The 18,334-nt window shown below is 51.4% G+C and overlaps 2 protein-coding genes across 3 annotated transcripts; one reads left to right on the top strand and one right to left on the bottom strand.

The window, feature by feature from the left end:
• The first annotated feature begins 2,646 nt into the window (after window positions 1-2,646).
• NPAS4 (neuronal PAS domain protein 4) lies at window positions 2,647-9,124 on the top strand. Of its 2 annotated transcripts, none has more exons than XM_017656685.3 (8): window positions 2,647-3,868; window positions 4,589-4,740; window positions 4,922-5,024; window positions 5,137-5,398; window positions 5,570-5,679; window positions 6,022-6,157; window positions 6,279-7,714; window positions 8,385-9,124. In XM_017656685.3, the coding sequence occupies exons 1-8, from the start codon at window positions 3,694-3,696 to the stop codon at window positions 8,411-8,413; spliced, it is 2,403 nt and encodes an 800-aa protein (XP_017512174.1). In that variant the 5' UTR covers window positions 2,647-3,693; the 3' UTR covers window positions 8,414-9,124. The 2 variants fall into 2 exon arrangements, with proteins under 2 accessions (XP_017512174.1, XP_017512173.1); XM_017656684.3 differs by having other exon boundaries at window positions 4,586-4,740.
• A 5,026-nt stretch (window positions 9,125-14,150) lies between these two features.
• MRPL11 (mitochondrial ribosomal protein L11) lies at window positions 14,151-17,098 on the bottom strand. Its single transcript, XM_017656661.3, has 5 exons — window positions 16,866-17,098; window positions 16,389-16,484; window positions 15,871-15,964; window positions 15,626-15,785; window positions 14,151-14,443 (listed from the first exon to the last, which is right to left on the bottom strand). Exons 1-5 carry the CDS (start codon window positions 16,986-16,988, stop codon window positions 14,338-14,340), a joined length of 579 nt encoding a protein of 192 aa, XP_017512150.1. The 5' UTR covers window positions 16,989-17,098; the 3' UTR covers window positions 14,151-14,337.
• Between the last annotated feature and the right edge of the window lie 1,236 nt (window positions 17,099-18,334).

Genomic DNA, 18,334 nt, shown 5'->3' with positions numbered 1-18,334 from the left:
GTTGGGGGCCAAGATCTGGAAAGAAGGGAAGATTCTGGGTGGAGAAAAGTGAGCAAGGGATAGATAGTGCAAGAGTCCAACAAGTGACATCACAGAGGGTAACAAGGTGCATTGAGGCTGGGGATGCATGCATATCCACACACAGCATTGGATGCCAAAAGGGAAAGGCACAGAGCAGACTCAGATGTGGACATGAGCACACATATGGACAGGGAGGCACACAGAAACCTGCAAACATATAAATACATACAGGCACAAACATAGAACTACCCACAACATAGAAAGTCATAGACATTCTTTATAAAGACACAGATGCAGGCATTGGCAAATGTAGAGATATACAGGGATACAGACACACACTTACAAAGGCACATGCAGACAGACACAGAGACATACCAATACAGTCATGGTCAAATGGATAGACAGACTCACACACAGTCTCACAGTCTGGCTCCCCCTCCCTTCAATTTCCCAAGCATCCCTGAACAGCAGTGATGGCTGGGAATGCTGCAGGTTCACCAGTGAGTTTTGCTGGGTGGCTTCTGCTCCCCTATTCCTTCTACACCCTCACCCCAAAGCCCCTCTCAATTCACTGCCTTGCCGATGGGCCTCCTATTCCTCCCCCATCTCAGGCTTCCAGTTTTTAGCCTATTCTGCTGCTGCCTGCTACTTGGTGGGGGGAGGGGAGGAGAGTGGGGTGACTCAGCCAGGCCAGTATGACTCATATTGCCAGTATTTTTAGCAGCGGCCAGGAGCTCTCTAGCGTGCCAGCCGCCCCCCTCCTCCTGCTTGCTATTTTGGAACTGTCACTGGTGATATAAATAGCTCTTCTCCCACGGCCTGAAGCTGCTGCCAAGCTATTTTTGGTGTGCACAGTTAAAAATAGCTTCACAGAGGTGGGAGGCAAGGGGAGTGGGAAGTGGATTAGGGAGAGGAGACACTGGGGCAAACAGAGCTTCTCAACTTGAACCAGAGTGGACAAACTTGGATAAGCCCTTCTCTACCCACTCCCTTGTCCATTTCTAGACTCTTCTTTGCTTCCAGAGTGCCTTCTCCCCAGACAATTCTCCAGGAAATATCCAAGGTCTCTTCCCTTGAGGCCAGTTACCCCCCACGCTTGCTTCACTCCTAGAGCTCAGAAATCTTGGTTCTGTGAAATCCCTCTCCCATTTTCATCTTCATAGGAAAAGGGGACAGCCAACTGGGGTCTCCCTCTGAGGCTGCCTGTGTGGACTCAAGCTCTGCTTTGATGTCCTTCAGACATCAAATGTGACTCCCCTGGCGATTGTTTCAGAACCATGGACAGTGGTCTGTGCCCCTTTCTTTAAATGTGGATCTGCACATCTAGCAGGAGGCTATCTGGACCCAACTAATAGACACTGTTTATCATGGAGAGGGACACTAAGAATGTCTCAAGCCAGTGCTAAATCATCAGTGGGTGAAGAAAACAGGAACACTGCCCTGGATCTTCATCCAAGAACGGGATCCAAAGATCAAGGGCTTGTCCAAACACGAGCTTGAGAGAGGGGCAGGCAGATACAGCAGGGGTCAGATAAAGATGCAAGTGGAGCAGAGATATTCTTCCTGAAGAAACCACTTCTCTGCCATCCTGGTAAATAGGGTTAGAGAGAGTGGCACGCACACATACACACGTACACATAGAGCGTCCCTCCATCTCAGTTGTGCCACTGAACACAGGTTTGTTGATCAGGGCGGCCCCAACCTCTGCCAGAATGTTGCAAGAGGTCAGGATAGGGCCCCCAGCCACCCTCTTCTCAGACACCCTCCTCCTCGGCTGTCTCCTCCCACTGCCTCTCTTGCTATTTCCCACGAGAAGTGAGGAGTTCCTTGATCCCAAATTTTGCCTCTTGGTGTCAAAAGTTTATCTCTATCTTTCCTATATGACTTCCTACTATCAGGGCAATCCCTGTCCCCCAATTTTTAAGTGGCCTCATTTTCAGCCCCTCAAGTGATTGCAGACCGCTACTCCACCAAATAAGATTTCACGCAAAATGTTCCCTAGCCCGCTTCCTCCTCCTTTTAAGGGATCCTGGGGGAAAGAAAGGTATTCCTCAGCCCCTGCAGAGAGCAATCATCTATTGTGAAGGGAGGAAGAAGAAATAGGGAGGAAGGGCAAAGGCGACGTGATGTGGAAACAAAACTGACATAGAAAAGGAGACACGAGACAGCAGGAAGGGGTAGCGGGCGCAGAGACAGACCACCGGGCGGGGGACAAGATACAAGAAAGGGAGGGCATGTGGACAGTTGAAGGTGGACAGAACCGGGAGTCCCAGCTCCGAAGATGGGGAGGGGGCTGGGGGTGTGGAGCACCCCTGATGGAGCTAAGGGGTCTCTGGGAGGTGCAAGGATCTCGGAGGATGTAGCACGGCCCCCTTACTTTTCCGGGGCTTCCCCGTCTTCACCGCCAGAGGCGGGCGGGGGGAGCCCTGCAGAGCGGCGCGGAGGCAGCCAGGCCCCGCCCGCCGCCGCCGCGGCCGCCGCGGGAGGATTCCTGTCCTAATATGGAGCTGGGATTCCCCCGGCCCCGCCCCCGCCCCCGGCCCTCCGGGAGACCGAGGCTTGCAGCGGGCGGAGGTGGGGTGGGGGGGAACCGCTCGCCTTGGGGGCTGGGAACGTGAGGGTGGGGTGGGGGCGGGGAACCTAAGTGCAGACCCAGGGCCTCACCATACCCTAGGGCCCTGCCTCAGTTTACCCCATCAGTGGCTAATTAGTTGACAGAGAAATGAATCGCTTCAGACTTCACGCTGGTGTTGCTGTTCCTATTCTTGGCTTGGGAAAAATAGAACCAAGGTCGGTTTCAGATGGTCCCTGTCCCTCAGGACCCCCTTTCCACCCCTTCCTAGAGACTTAGACCCCCATGTAACTCCTCCCGCTAAATCGCCAAGGCCTGGGTTTGAAAAAGGGGAAGAGGAGATTTGTTCTTTGAAAGTGCTAAGGGAATCCCAGATTGAGTAATCCCTAGAGAAAACCACCACAGCTGTGACCCATCCCACGGAGGCCAACAGGGGTCCTTCTTCCTCTTATGTGAACGTGACCCTTGTCTGTCAAGAAGCTAGGAGGAGTTTGTGGACAACCTTGTCCCTTCCCATTTCCTGGTCTCCTTAGAAATATCGTTGTCAGAACCAGTCCCTCCCGCCCACTACAGACTATCCTGCCAAGGGCTTCAGACCACTTCACCCTTGCCCTCTCGTTGCCCTCCTTTGAACACATTCGGACGCCTGGGTCCCTGCACCCCCTTCAGGCCTTCCTAATGCAGCGCCTGCCTCTCGGCTCAGCTGCCGCCAGTCACGGCCCCCTCCGCAGCCTCCGTTCTCCCCCTCCCGGCCCCCCTCCCGCTCTCATTCTACGTCATGGGATGACGTCGGAAGCCAGGGAGGGAGGAGGAGCGCCCCCTTCCCCAGCCAGCGGCTCCCGCTGCAGCTTGCTTAGCCCAGCCTCCCTCTTTCCCGCCCCCCTTTCTCTAAAGCGAGCCCCCACGCCTGGTAGGAGCTATATAAGGCGGAACGAGGCAGGCTAGGGGGGCAGCGCAGCCGAGCGGAGCCCAGGAGAGGAGAGGAGAGAGAGAGAGCCTGAGCGAGAAACGGGGAAGCGAGGAGGAGGAAGCCACTGGTGCGTCGAGACAGGCACGCAGGTGTTCGGAGCGCCGGGGCTGGAGCTCCACAGCCGCTAGTCATGTACCGCTCTACCAAGGGCGCCTCCAAGGCGCGCCGCGACCAGATCAACGCTGAGATCCGGAACCTCAAGGAGCTGCTGCCGCTAGCCGAGGCAGACAAGGTCCGGCTGTCCTACCTGCACATCATGAGTCTTGCCTGCATCTACACTCGCAAGGGCGTCTTCTTCGCTGGAGGTGAGCAAACTGGGGCTTCCAGAGACCCTGGCTGGTGGGCACCGGGGACAGTGAAGCTGAGGGAACCCGCTGGGACTGCCGCATGTCTAGGAGAGCGTGTTGGCGAGCTGGGGAGAGAGGATACTCTGGGAACTCAAGACTTTCTACTTTTCCACCTGAACTCTGTCCAGAGTTCACCTTAGTTTTGGATGAGGGTTAGAGAGCCAGGATAATATCCTGCTTGCCAGACATATGGGAAGAAGAGAGCCAGGACAGAATGTCTGCAATTCCCACCAGCACAGAGGCACTCAGGGTACCCGGGGAGGGATGCCTGGGAAGTTGTGGTGATGGAGCCACGAAAGCCTGGGAAAATGCAGCAGCTGGTCGAGAAGCTGGAAGAGCGCGCCTGCAGCCTTTGAGGCGCTGTCCGTGGTGCTGACACTACCACCGGGTTGCGAGGCACTGCCCGCGGTGCTGAACTCCCGGTGGGCTTTGGAGCGCTGTCCGCAGTTCTGAAATCCATGGCTGCGGAGGCCTTGGTCCTGACTTAGAAGTCGAAGGACTCTCTGGCTGGGGAGATCCAGCAACAGGTTCTCTGGGCGACAGCCTGTGGGCAGCGGTGTGTTCAGGGGCAGACGGAGGGAAATTCCTCTAGACTTTCTGAAACTCGGTCCATGCCTTTCTCACTCTGCTTTGGTTCCCAGTCTTACTCCTGACTCACCATATCTTCTCATCCAGCAGGCACTCCTCTCGCAGGCCCCACGGGGATCCTCTCACCTCAAGAGCTTGAAGACATAGTGGCAGCCCTACCTGGCTTTCTACTTGTGTTCACAGCCGAGGGGAAGCTGCTATATCTATCTGAGAGTGTGAGCGAGCATCTGGGCCACTCCATGGTGAGTGCTGAGCATCCTCTGAGCTTGGGCTGGGACACAGATGAGACAGATGAGCCTTCCACGTCTGAGAATCTGAGAATTACTGAGGAAGGAGAGGTTCTATGTGTCAAGAGATTCTATGTGTCAAGAATTAACTCCTGCCACCTTCACTAATGGTCATCTCTTCCTTACCTTTCTCCAGGTGGACCTGGTTGCCCAGGGTGACAGTATCTATGACATCATTGACCCAGCTGACCACCTAACTGTGCGCCAGCAACTCACTCTGCCCTCTGCCCTGGACACTGGTAAGAACTTTTCCCTTCCTCCAACCAATCTCCCTCCTGCTGCCCTGCTCCTCCCTTCTGCCATCTCTCTCAGCCGTGCTCCCTCTTATCAGTTTTCTCTTCACTCACCTAGATCGCCTCTTCCGCTGCCGCTTCAATACCTCCAAGTCCCTCCGGCGCCAGAGTGCAGGCAACAAACTGGTGCTTATTCGAGGCCGATTCCACGCCCATCCACCTGGGGCCTACTGGGCAGGAAACCCCGTATTCACAGCTTTCTGTGCCCCACTGGAGCCAAGACCCCGCCCTGGCCCTGGCCCTGGCCCTGCCTCACTCTTCCTGGCCATGTTCCAGAGCCGTCACGCTAAGGACCTGGCCCTACTGGACATCTCTGAGAGGTAAGCCCCGAGTGTTCAGACTCCAGGAGGAAGGCAAGCCAGAGATGAGGCGACCTTAGATTCTGGAGTCAGGGGAAGGGAAGCCTGAGGGGTTAGAGGACCTGAGAGTGAGGTGCCTGGGTATCTAGCAGGGAAAACAGAAAGCTGACCTCACCCTTTCCATCTTCCCAGTGTCCTAATCTACCTGGGCTTTGAGCGCAGTGAACTGCTCTGTAAATCATGGTATGGACTGCTGCACCCTGAGGACCTGGGCCACGCTTCTGCTCAACACTATCGCCTGTGTGAGTGTCCAGAGAACCTGGGGACAAGACAGGGAGCTGGGAAAGGGTATGGGAGATCCAACCAAGAAGGGTTATAGTCAAGACTTATGCTGGGTAAATACCAGAGGCCAACACTTTTGGATGCTACAGGGTGAACATTAGGGTGAGGAGTCAAGGTGACAAGAGTCAGAACTGAGGAGTCCAAGTGGTGAGGTCAAGGTGGGGAGCCGAGTGGTACAAGTTAGGATAGTCAGAAAAGAGGATGTCATGGATACCCCAATTCAATGGAGAGGTCAGCAAGGGGGAGTTTAGGTGGTGTTGCCTGATGGGTGTCCTAATTTTATACCTCTTCTTCCCCTTCAGTGGCTGAGAGTGGAGATATTCAGGCAGAGATGGTGGTGAGACTTCAGGCCAAGCCTGGAGGCTGGGCATGGATTTATTGCCTGTTATACTCAGAAGGAACAGAGGGGCCCATTACTGCCAATAACTACCCAATCAGGTGAGCTGCAAGGCAGGGGTCTGGGGGGCAACTGATATGGGCATGGAGGAGGTACAAATCAAGGAACTACTCTGGGAATGTACAGCAAACCCTTACCTGCTGCCTCTTCTCTCCTTTCCAGTGACACAGAAGCCTGGAGCCTCCGCCAGCAGCTGAACTCTGAAGATACCCAGGCAGCCTATATCCTGGGCACCTCAACCATGTTACCCTCATTCCCTGAGAACATCCTCTCTCAGGAGCAGTGCTCCAGCCCTAACCCACTCTTTACCCCAGCCCTGGGGGCTCCCAGAAGCACTAGTTTCTCCAGTGCTCCTGAGCTGGGTGCTGTCTCAACATCAGAAGAGCTTCCTCAACCACCCAAAGAGCTGGGCTTCAGTTACCTGACATTCCCAACTGGCCCTGAGCCTTCTCTTCAAGCAGACCTGAACAAGGATCTTGTGTGCACCCCGCCCTACACACCCCACCAGCCAGGAGGCTGCGCCTTCCTCTTCAGCCTCCATGAGCCCTTTCAGACCCACTTGCCCACTCCCTCCAGCTCTCTCCAAGAACAGCTGACTCCAAGCACCATGACCTTTTCTGATCAATTGACGCCCAGGAGTGCAACCTTCCCAGATCCACTGACTAACCCACTACAAAGCCAGCTGACCGAAACCTCAGCCAGAAGCTACGAAGATCAGTTGACTCCCTGCACCTCCACCTTCCCAGATCAGCTGCTTTCCAGCACTGCCACCTTCCCAGAGACTTTGGGCAGCCCTGCCCATGAGCAGCTGACTCCTCCCAGCACAGCATTCCAAGCACACCTCAACAGCCCCAGTCAAACTTTCCCAGAGCAACTGAGCCCCAATCCTACCAAGACTTACTTTGCCCAGGAGGGATGCAGTTTTCTCTATGAGAAGTTGCCCCCAAGTCCTAGCAGCCCTGGTAATGGGGACTGCACACTGCTGGCCCTGGCCCAGATCCGGGGTCCCCTGTCTGTGGACGTCCCCCTGGTGCCTGAAGGCCTACTCACACCTGAGGCCTCTCCAGTCAAGCAGAGCTTCTTCCACTACTCTGAGAAAGAGCAGAATGAGATAGACCGTCTCATCCAGCAGATCAGCCAGCTGGCTCAGGGCATGGACAGGCCCTTCTCAGCTGAGGCTGGCACAGGCGGGTTGGAGCCACTTGGGGGTCTAGAGCCCCTGGATTCCAGCCTGTCCCTTTCAGGGACTGGTCCTCCTGTGCTCAGCCTGGACCTCAAACCCTGGAAATGTCAGGAGCTGGATTTCTTGGCTGACCCTGATAACATATTCCTGGAAGACGCGCCTGTGGAAGATATCTTCATGGATCTCTCTACCCCAGACCCCAATGGGGAATGGAGTTCAGGGGATCCCGAGGCAGCGGTCCCAGGAGGGGCCCCCTCGCCTCACAACAACCTGTCCCCAGAAGACCACAGCTTCCTGGAGGACCTGGCCACATATGAAACCGCCTTTGAGACAAGTGTCTCAGCATTCCCCTATGATGGGTTTACTGATGAGTTGCATCAACTCCAGAGCCAAGTTCAAGACAGCTTCCATGAAGGTGAGTCCAGCCAAAATATTCAAGAACTCAGGTAACTGTCCTGCCAGTGAGATGCTGGGGGCATTAGATGAATAAATCCCTCTCTCTGTACCTCAATTTTATTAATGGGATACTGCCTAGGGTCACAGTGAGGATAAGAACTAATGAGAAACTTAATGTGGAAGTTTTGGATAAGTAGGCTTGGAGGGGAGAGGTAAGGGGTGTGGGACAAAATGCAAAAGAATCCTCGGGCAATGGCTTGTGTTTCTTAACTCTATGAGGAACTAGATCAGCCATCACCACTTCATTTTACAAATTAAGACAATTGAGGTCTCAGAGTTAAAGAAACTTGACTAAGGTTGCATAACAAATTGATGAAAGAGGAATTAGAGCTCTGTCTCAGTATTCTTGCCCCCAGAATACAGAGCAAGAGTTTATAGAGTTTGGGAAAGAAAGAGGGTGGGACTCAGCCCCTGGCCCCGTCAGAGGCTCCCTGCTATGGCTCCGTCTTTCCCGGAACTATAGCCACAGTTTCACTCCATCTGTACAAATTGCTTCCTTATCTGCTGAGCCTCCGGTGATCATTCACATTGGTCCAACATATTTGAAGCCCATACTATGTGCCAACATGCATGCACACCAATCCTCAAACTTTCTTTCCTAATAGGACTTATTCTTTCTCTCTCTGCAGATGGAAGTGGAGGGGAACCAACGTTTTGAATAAGTCTGTGACTTAACGTCGTCAAGTATGGCATATTGTCATCAAGACGTGGAGCCGCTCTCCACCCCCCCGGGACTGTTGGGGGGATTCTGGGGGCCAGAGGGGGATATATCTGATTCCCCAGGCCTGCAGGATTTTGCGGGGGGGGAGGTGGGAGGGCAAGGAGGGAACCTTCTTTTTAAAATTTAGAGACTTCGAGCGATCCCAGTTTCCATTTCAATCTGTAATCACTCGTAGTGAGTTTCCTTGAATGGGATTTCAAGCGGAGAACAGGGGAATCTCACTTCCCCGCCCCGTGCTGCCCCATGGGCCTGGGCCAGTTCTCCACTCCTGGGGGCCAAGCCACCCCTGGGCCTTGGTGGGGGAAAGGCAGCACCTGCCCGGGCCAGCCTGTGCCCTGAGGGGCTCTTGAACCCACGTAGAATTCTCTACACACCAGTAACGGGATTTCAATTCCGATGGACTCTGCCGCCCCGGCGGCCCTTCTTGTGACTCTTGCGCCCCGCGCCTGGGGTGGGGGGCGCGAAGAGACGCTACATTCCTTTCCGATGGAGGAAGGCAGACCTGCCGCCGTCACACGTGCGCTTGCACAAGTGCGTGTATCTGGTGCGGGACTCACCCGGCTGCCAGACTGCCTGGGCCTGCCAGGCAGCCACCTCGTGGTGCTGCGGTGACTTCGTAGCCAACTTTATAATAAAGTCCAGTTTGCCTTTTCGGTACCCCTGGTGTCATGCACTGCTGTGACAAGGGAGGGGTGGGGCCCTGAGAAGGTTGGGAGGCCCAGCTGGGAGCCTGGGGGTCCAGAGGTAAAGTCTGGACATGCCCATAGCCCTGGCATGTCTCCACCCACTTATGCACCATGCATCCTTTCACTCAGCATCGGGAGCACAGTGTGTGTTCCACCCTGTGCAAGAAGCTGGGGAGTTTGATGCTGAAACAGATGTTACATCTTGCTTTCAAGACGCTTTGGCATCCAGTACTGGAAGGAGTCTCCTCCCTTCTTCAAGCTTGCAGTGCTCACAATGTGGGAGGGAACAGAAGGGCCTGGGGAAGGGTAGGGGGTTCAGCTTGGCATTTTCCTGGACATGGGTTTGAAATTTCAGGACCTGAGTTTCTTCCTTCAGCCTGGCCCAGAAGGGAAGCAGCTTCCCTTTAGGCCTTGGATCTTCTCACTGGAAATGGAAACCACTTCTGCTACGCTTGCCCAGGGTTCTCAGCTCGCAACACTTTCATTCACCACGATAAAGCCTCTGGACAGGCATACTGGCACCCTTTCACTGACAAAGTAACTGAGGACCACAGGTAGATAGTGGTTTTTCCCACAGAGACGGTGAGAGTTACAGGTGGGAAATATATCTACATCATCTGTGTTTGAGCCCTGGGCTGTCACCTCTGCCTTCAAAGTCAGTGAACCACTATCTCAGATTGTCCCATCCTGCATTACTTGATAAGGACAGGTTTGGCTCAAGCAGGGGTCTCTACTCCTACACTTCTTTGAGCTAGAGCAGACCCCAAACTTCTGAGCAGGATAGAACTTAGTGGGTCAAGAGAAGTTTCCACAAATGCTGTTTTCCTCCAAGCTTGAGGGCTCAACAGCCCAACAGTATATGGCTAGATGAGGGGAATAAAAATTAGGAAACAGAGGAACCTGGGTTCAAATGCTACCTCCACTTTTGCTGAGAGGGACCTTTGTACCTGTTCCTTCACAGGTAAAATTAGGCTGAAAAAATGGCGCTTACCTCCCAAAGATGCTGCTAGGTTTTGATGGGGTCTCTATAAGCTGAAGAGTTCAGAACACATTTAAGTGACTGAAATGAATCAGGAGGCAATGGTGACTGTAAAGGTTTAGACAAAGTTTCTTTCTCAAGGAGAAGGAAATTCCAGGCCCCCCACATTCCCCCAGTGAAAAGTGGGGCTGGACTCCAGGAGCTGAGAGTTCCCCTAAACCTCTTCTCATTCCAAATCTTCCAGCTCTGGGCTGTCCCCTTAGAAGATCCTACGGGAAGAAAGACCTTCCAGGGAACTGTCACCCCCTTTCCACCTTGGATGAATCCTTGGGTGAAACAGGAAGGTGAAGCTTTGGCCTCTATCTTCCTGTGCATCTTTTTCCCAACTTGGACAAAAGAAATGGACCAAAAACCCCAAGAGGACACTGTCTTAGCTCTGCTCCCTCACTGGCACTGAGCGCAGAGCCGGGCACATGGCAGACACGCTAGAAATATTTTATTAAAAGGACCATTTACAAATATCATTCCAAGGACGTGAGTAGGAAGGCACCAGTTTTCTACCACAAAAATATGTTCCTAAGTTCCCCAGAGAGCAAAATGTTGTTAACTCCCAGCGTTTCAAATCTTAAGCGACCATAAGCTCAAGACACACATTGGAGACCCATCCAAAAACGTCCATGGTAGTCAAAAACAAGGCAAAGAGGAGCCTGAGGAAACTAATGACAAAATGATAATACAGTATTCTGGATGGGATACTAGAACAGAAAAAGAGTGTAAGTTAGAACTAAGGAAATCTGAATAAAGGTTGGACTGTTAATAATATGGATTGTTAATAATAATATATCAGTATTGGCCCATTAATTATAACAAATGTACTACATAAGTAAGATGTCAATAACAGGGAAAATAACAGGTATGGAGTATGTGGGAACTTGGTACTATTTTCATGTTTCCATAAATCTGAATCTGTAATAAGAAGTTTATTTAAAAGGCAAAATGAAATAAATGAAAATGTTAAAAGTGAAAAATACGTGGGGAAAAACAAACACTTCACTGGATTTTGGTAGTGGTGGGTGATGTAGTGTGTGCTTGTACGGAGAAGGCACCCTGACCTCAGAACCAGAGATCCCGCCAGCCAAGTCCAGCACGGAAACGAAAATTAGAGCCAATGGCTCCACCTGCTGGACAGAGAAGTACCTGCACCTGTTCCTCACTGGCAAGGTCCCTGTGGCTGAGCCTCGTAGCTTAGAATAGATGGATAAACTGAGGCCAGGTAAGAGGAAAGGACTTGCCTAATGGCACTTCCAGAGTCGCTGCAGAAGCCAGCTCTGACTCTCAGTCAGTTCCCTTATCACCAATACCAACCTCTGCCCTGGGAGCAGAATGTAGGGGAAAGCACTCAAATTTGGAGGTCATAAAAGATTGAGCTCAAGCATTGGCTCTACAATCTCATTTTTTCATGTGATAAATATTCACTATACCTACATGCTCTAGGCACTGTTCAGGGTCCTGGAATGCAGTTGTGAACAAGGAAGACAAGGTCCCCGGGCACACAGAGCTTACATTCCAGGTGTGGGGAGACATGACAGAAAGGAAATAAACAGCTCAAAGGAGTGTACGGCGTGTACGGTAAGGGAAAGAGCCAGGCTGCTGTGAGAGAGAAGCACAGCACAAGACTGGAGGGCCGAACTTAGCGTGGAGTGTCAGAAAGCCTTTTCAAAGGAGGTAACAGTGAGCTAAGAACTCAAAGATGAGAATCGGGGATCAGAATGTTCCTGGAAACACTCAAAAGGACAGCAAGAGTAGAGGTATTAACTGGGAAAGGGTGTGACCCGTTTACGGAACAGCAAGGAAGGCAGTGTGGCTGATCAAGGCCAGCAGGAGGGAGAGTCGTTGGTTGGAGAAGAGGGTAAGATTGCTCAGGGCCTTTCGACTGTGGTAGAAAACTCGTATTTTACTTCACATGCAACAGAAATCCACTGAGGAGACTTAAGCAGGGGAAGAACAAGATATGATTCACATGTTTAAGCCATCCCTCTGACAGATGTGTGGGGAGTGGATTGGAGGAGGCAGGAAGAGAAAGCAGGAAGGGGTGCGATGCCCAAGGTGGAAGGGAGGAGGGCAGCAGTGCTGAGAGCAGCCCGAGTCTGCCCGCAATGCCACTCTGCACAGGCTCTTGGCCCGTGGGGACAGACCTTAGGCGGCTCCGGGATCTCCACCTCCTGGTATCCGCACATTTGTATGATCCCCACGTTGACATGGGTATGACTACGATACGTAAAGACTGGCACTCCTTTTCTGAGGAGTCTCTCTCCCTCACTGGCTTGGAGGAAGTGAGTGGTCAGGGTGGGAAGGTCCACATAGGTCGCCTCTGGCTGACAACTGAGGCCCTCAGTCCAACTGCCCAAATGCAATTAAATGCTGCCAACACCCACGAGTTTGGAAGTGCATCCTTCCCCAGTTAGCCTCAGATGAGACTACAGCCCCAGCTGACACTTTTGATTGCAACTCTGTGAGACCCTGAAGCAGAGGACCCTAAGCTATGGCACACTCCTGACCCACAAACATTGTGAGAAAAAATACTGTTTCAAGCCACTAATGTACGGCAACATTGTTCTGCAGCAGCAGATAACGAAAGCAGTTCTGCCTGAAATCCTATGCTATGCTCCCCCCTCGCTGAGTCCCAGTCATCATTCATGCCTCGCCTTACACCCCTTCAGGTCTTTGTTTTAAAATCACTTCCCCTGGGAACTCCTCCCTGAATCCCCAGGCTTGGTTTTGCCTCAATCTGCATGAATACTTCTCCTTTGTCACAATAATTTTAATTGTTTCTTCACGAAACAGTAACTGTAATTACTGTTAAGCAGCCACCTCTAAAGGCAGGAACTGTGTCATATTTATTCTTGTGTCCTCAGTCATAGTAACACCAAGCCCAGCACCTGACATAAGCCACTAAATAGTGTTTTCCAAAGATGTCCATCACAAGGTTGTATGTATACATATGTATTTTTAATGCAAACAATAAGGTACTCAACAGTTGAGGACTTGACTATAGTCCACCTATATATAAGACAGAATACTAAGCAGTCATTAAAAATTGTTTTAAGGAAGATAGTATAAGAAAATGTTCTAAATAACTGCCAAGTTAAAAGCATAAGAATACAGTATCTACAGTACGACCCCAGTTTGTTTTTCAAAAACTGTTACATATTATACATACACAGAGAATAAGGAGTAGAAAAGATATACATCCAAATACTGGCAGGAATCTCATCTGGGTTGGAGAGATTATGTGAGGTTTTAATTTTCTTCTGTTTTTCTATGCTTTCCATAACTTCTCAGTGTAAAATGAAGCACCTAGCACTTAACAGAAGATGCTTGGTAAATGTGAACCCCATTTCTGACCCAACTCCTCTCTTCTCTAAGAATAGTCCCTGATGTTCTGGATAGCGGGGAAAACAAAAGACCAAGTCTTCGCCCACCTTGGGCTGGTACCTACTGAAGCTTTGCTTCTTCTGTGGGTCTGTGGCCACCAACCCCACAATAGCTTATGTTCCGCTAACTCTTGAATCCAGAGCCAGTCAGCTTAGTAGAGGGGCCTTAGCAGAAGTAGCCCCTGGGACCAGGGGCATTCTGGTCAGTAACTGTTTGGGGCTGTGACCTGAAGTCCTCACAGGGCCTCACAAGTCACCAGATGACATTTCTGAGAGGGCACAAACAACATCAGCTGTGTCTGCACACCAAGCCCGAGTCCACAGCCCCACCCAGCCTGCCCATTCATCCACCCCTGGGGAGGAGTAAAACACTCAAATCTGAAGGCCAGTACCCTACTCCTACCTCCGCCAGCAATTCAGAACCTGGGCAAGTTGCTCTACTTGGCTGAGCCTAGATCACATATCTGAGAAAGAGCATGAAGACCCCTAGGCCCTCAGGGCAGCTGATGTCTTCCATGCTGGCTACCATCTGTACTGACACCTTTCCCCTGGGGTCCCAAGACAGAAGTTGAGAGTGGGAGACAAAGGACGTTTATTTAGGTCTGATCCCTTGACACAGCCATTTGTGTAAAAACATGTAATTTAAAATCAGGGAAATAATCAGATTGGTGTCACCTCCCTCCCTCCCCTTGGGCACAGCTTTCCCAACTGGCTCCATTCCCAGCACCTCCCTTCAAAATCCCGGATTGTGGGGGACAGGGGTCACTTCTTGGCAGCTTCTGCCTGGGCTGCCAAATCTGCCTCTTTCTGAGCAGCTAGGAATGTGGCTCGCTCCTTCTGGAAGGCTGCCAGCTCTTCTGAACTGAGGCTGCAGGTGCAGAAAAACAGACGGCAAGTGAGTGGCTGATGGCTGGTGGGGAGCTCACAGGCGCCCATGTCACTGTCTCAGAGCCCTTTCTTCCTCCCTGGACTTCCCAGCCTCCATACCTTTGCTCACGTTTCTTCTGCCAGGAATGCCACCCCCAACTCCCACCATCTCTGCCTTTTATCCCCTTCTTAGAGCCCTACTGCTCTTTGACAGTTACATCCCAGTCCAGATTAACTACCCCTTTCTCTGTACCCCAACACACTTTGTACAATGAAGTCATCAGGTTGTGCACATGTCTCTCTCCCCAAGCAGGGACCAGATTTACTCATCTCTGTATTCCCAGTGAAAGGAAAGATTTGAGAAATGTCAAGTCCATCCCTGTTCCATGCTTAACCCCACTTCTTTTGGGAAACAACTGTTAGCCTTCACATGGGTGTGACATCAGCAGCAAGGGACCCATAAAGGGTTTGGTGTTGACCTGGTTGTGATCGAGCCAGATGCCCTCCCACCCAGCATCTCACTTCAAAACAACAATTCCTCAGATCATCGGGAGCTGATGCCCCGTCGACCTGGAGATCAAGTCTGAACTTGAGACAGCTAGAAAGGTCCTTCCTGGCTGGTCCTTCTCTGCCCCACCTGTCTCCGATTTTTCCATTCTGCCTCTGTACTTCACACCAGATCATATTGAACTTGTTTATGACACTTTCACCCTCCATTCTTCACAGGGGTTTTTCCCTCTTCTTGGAATGTTTGCCCCCAGTCCTTGACCTCCTTTCCCAGGTCTCTGCTTAGATGTCACCTCCTCTTCAATGTGTTCACTGACACACCAGGCGGAAGCAGAGTCCTACTCCTGCTCTCAAGACACTTAAGAATCCTTTATCAACACTGAGCATCTGCCAGTCTAACGCTCTGTTTATACATCTGCTTCCAACTCTGGACTGCGAGTTCCTGGGGATTAGGGCCATGTATGGCTAGGTCACATCTAGCTGTAGCCAACGTCCAGGTCAGTGTTTAACACATTACAGGTACTTAATAAGTGTACTGGATGCATGAGGTGCCCCACTCCCAAGGGGCTGAAGTCCGGAAGCTGACTCTCCCACTGTAACAGCCCTCTCAGTTTTGCCCCAAAGTCAAGAACTGCCCCAGCTCTTCCTGCACATTAAGCCTCCCCAGGACACTCACTCCTTCACCACACGAATGCCCAGGGAACGGGCAGAGCCAATGATGGAGCGGACAACAGAAGACAGAGGGGCATCCTGCAGGGCGAAGGCCTCGTCCTGAGCCTTAACTCGGGCGATCTCGTACACATGCTTCAGGGTCACCAGGCCTGCCACCTCCTTCCCTGAAAGCATGAAACAAGCAGCCCTTCAGGTGTCACTGCCTCCTTCCAGAGCCCCAGAATCCCAAGGGCCCACCCTGCCCCTTACCTGTGTGCCGGGCCCCCTTCTCAATCCCAGCAGCTGCCTTCAAGAAGTAGGAAACAGTGGGTTGTCCAATCTTGATTTCAAATGTCCTGTCAGGCTTAATGGAAAAAAGAGATATGAAAGTATCTCTTCCTGCTTCCTCCAATCCTGCTGCCCCAGCCCAAGGAATTTCTAACTTCCTGTTCCCCCTTTCCCCTGACTCACCTCCCAACGATGGCCCTCTGGCAGGCCACAAAACCACAGGAAAAATAAAGCTGCAGCAAGCGGCCTGTCACCTCTATTCCCCGCCCAACTCTGCTCTGAAAGTCTCAGTAAAGAGGAGGGGCAAAGGGAATGTGGCAGAGTGGGCTCAGAAAAGATGTGGTATAGTCTTCACTGCGTTAACAAGAAAAGCCGGGTTTGGTAACGAGAAGAGACTCGCCCCACGTTAGGCGCAGAGAAGCAACCCTAGGTGACGGGTCCCTACCCAGGCAGAGAAGGGGGCATGCAAGACAGGCAGGGTAAGGGGCCCGACTGTGCACCTTCACAAAGATCTTTGTAGGCAGAGGGATGCCTTCTTTGATGTCCTTTGTCTTCTCGTTGAACTCCTTGCAGAACTGGTTGATGGAAACTCCTCGCTATGAGGGAAACAGAGGGGTTGGTGTCAGAAGGAAGAGACGGCTTCCTGCCACCCAGAAGGCCCCGTCCGCTCCCTCCTCCGTCTCAGTTCTCTTTGTTCCCGTCCTCTTTCCTCTACCCGCATCAGCTGCCACTTCATGCGCCGGATGACCTGGAGCATCATCTCTCTCCATCCCCACAAGTGCCCGCCGAGGAAGGACTGGGCAGCGGAGTTTGGAGAGGCTATGTAACTAACTCAAGGACATTCAGCGTGTGGGTAGCAGCGCCGGGCTTTGAAACGAGGCCTCCCTGGCTCCACAGCCCGCGCCGTCCACCTGCGTCCTGGCTCCTGACCCTCCAACCCCGGCGCCTCCCACACCGGGTTCCAGCCGCCGCAGCACCTGACCCAGGATGGGGCCCAGTGGGGGCCCGGACATGGCCTGGCCTGCCCGCACGATGGTCCGGATCACGCCGCCGACCTCGGGCTTTCTGACGGCCCGAGTGGTCCTGCTTAGCTTCGACATGACGCGGGGTTACCAGCCTTAGTTCACCTCAGGGAAACTGCAGAAGCCATCGTTCCGTGAGCTGCCATTTTGAGTCAGAGGTCAAGGGTCCTCACGTTAGGTTAGGGCAGGTGAAACCCACAACAGCAGCGTTGTGTCAGTCCTTCCGCTCTCCAAATAGTAAAAGGAGGGCGAGATGCAGAGAAAAAAATTTTTTTTAACTTGCTATCTTATGAAGACACGAAGGGCTCGGGGACACACACTCCGGCTGGAGAGCGCACAGGCAGTACCTCGGACAACTAAATTGACGGAGGAGGACCTTAATTCCCGCACACCATTGTGGGTATGGTAGTTTTGACTGATTAGGCAAATCCCGCAGATTTCTATGCGCTGGGGCGCCATCTGCTGGGCATGGTGATAATCCCTGGTTTGAAATGAACGTAGAGCTCGTTCTTAGGCTTGGGAATCTCTTCACTCTCTGAGCTTGTTTCCTCACCAGTTCTGAAAGGCAGGATGGTTGAGTACAGACCCTGGAAGCAAACTGCCCAGTTGCTCCTCTTGCTGGTTGTGAACTGTATCAAGTTACTTATTTCATTCTTCCCCTGTACGATGGATTTATAACATGTAGCACCTACCTCTAGCAATTGTTGTGAGGACTGAGTTAGCCAAGTGCTTTGTAAATATGTGCTATTAACTGTACAATAAGGAAAAACTGAAGACTATTGTGAGTCTTAACAGGACCAGAACATGTTTGAACCATCATCTGCGTCAAATAAAATAAGCCAGCATCTTATTATATAATTTTCCACTTTTTTTTTTTAGTACTTGATACATGTCATGCAGTGTGTTAAATGCTTTAAGGGCATTGCAATGGTATGAGGTTGTTTTATTATATCCCTTTTACAAATTATTGCAGATATTTGACCTAAAATTGTAAGCATCCAGTTGGAAGACAGTAGACATCATATCCAGCCAACACATCCTTTGCAAGTATTATCATACTCTTTGATTAGATGTAAGATGTGTTTTCTTTCTTTATCTACTGTTATTTGGACCTTATGGTAGATGTAATTTGAGGATTGTGGCATAGCCTCTATTTCTGTGTCTAAGAGTTGCAGGTTTTTCTTCTGGCCAGCTAATAATAAATAAATAAATAATTAACGTAATAAACAGATTTGTAATATGTAAATTATTTATGAAAAAAAATAATTCTATTTCCAGAAACATATCACCTTCCAGATCTGAATCACTACAGGACTTATTTACAGAAGGTAAGCTTATTTTTCCCATTGTCTCAGTGTTGCACCAAATGCCTGTCTTTGGAATTGTAAATGAAGTCATGTTACAAGAGAAATCGTATAATTGTA

The sequence above is a fragment of the Manis javanica genome, chromosome 11 (assembly GCF_040802235.1).
Source record: "Manis javanica isolate MJ-LG chromosome 11, MJ_LKY, whole genome shotgun sequence".
Lineage (NCBI taxonomy): Eukaryota > Metazoa > Chordata > Mammalia > Pholidota > Manidae > Manis > Manis javanica.
Note: the sequence above shows the minus strand (reverse complement) of the source record. Positions and strands in the feature narration are given on the sequence as shown.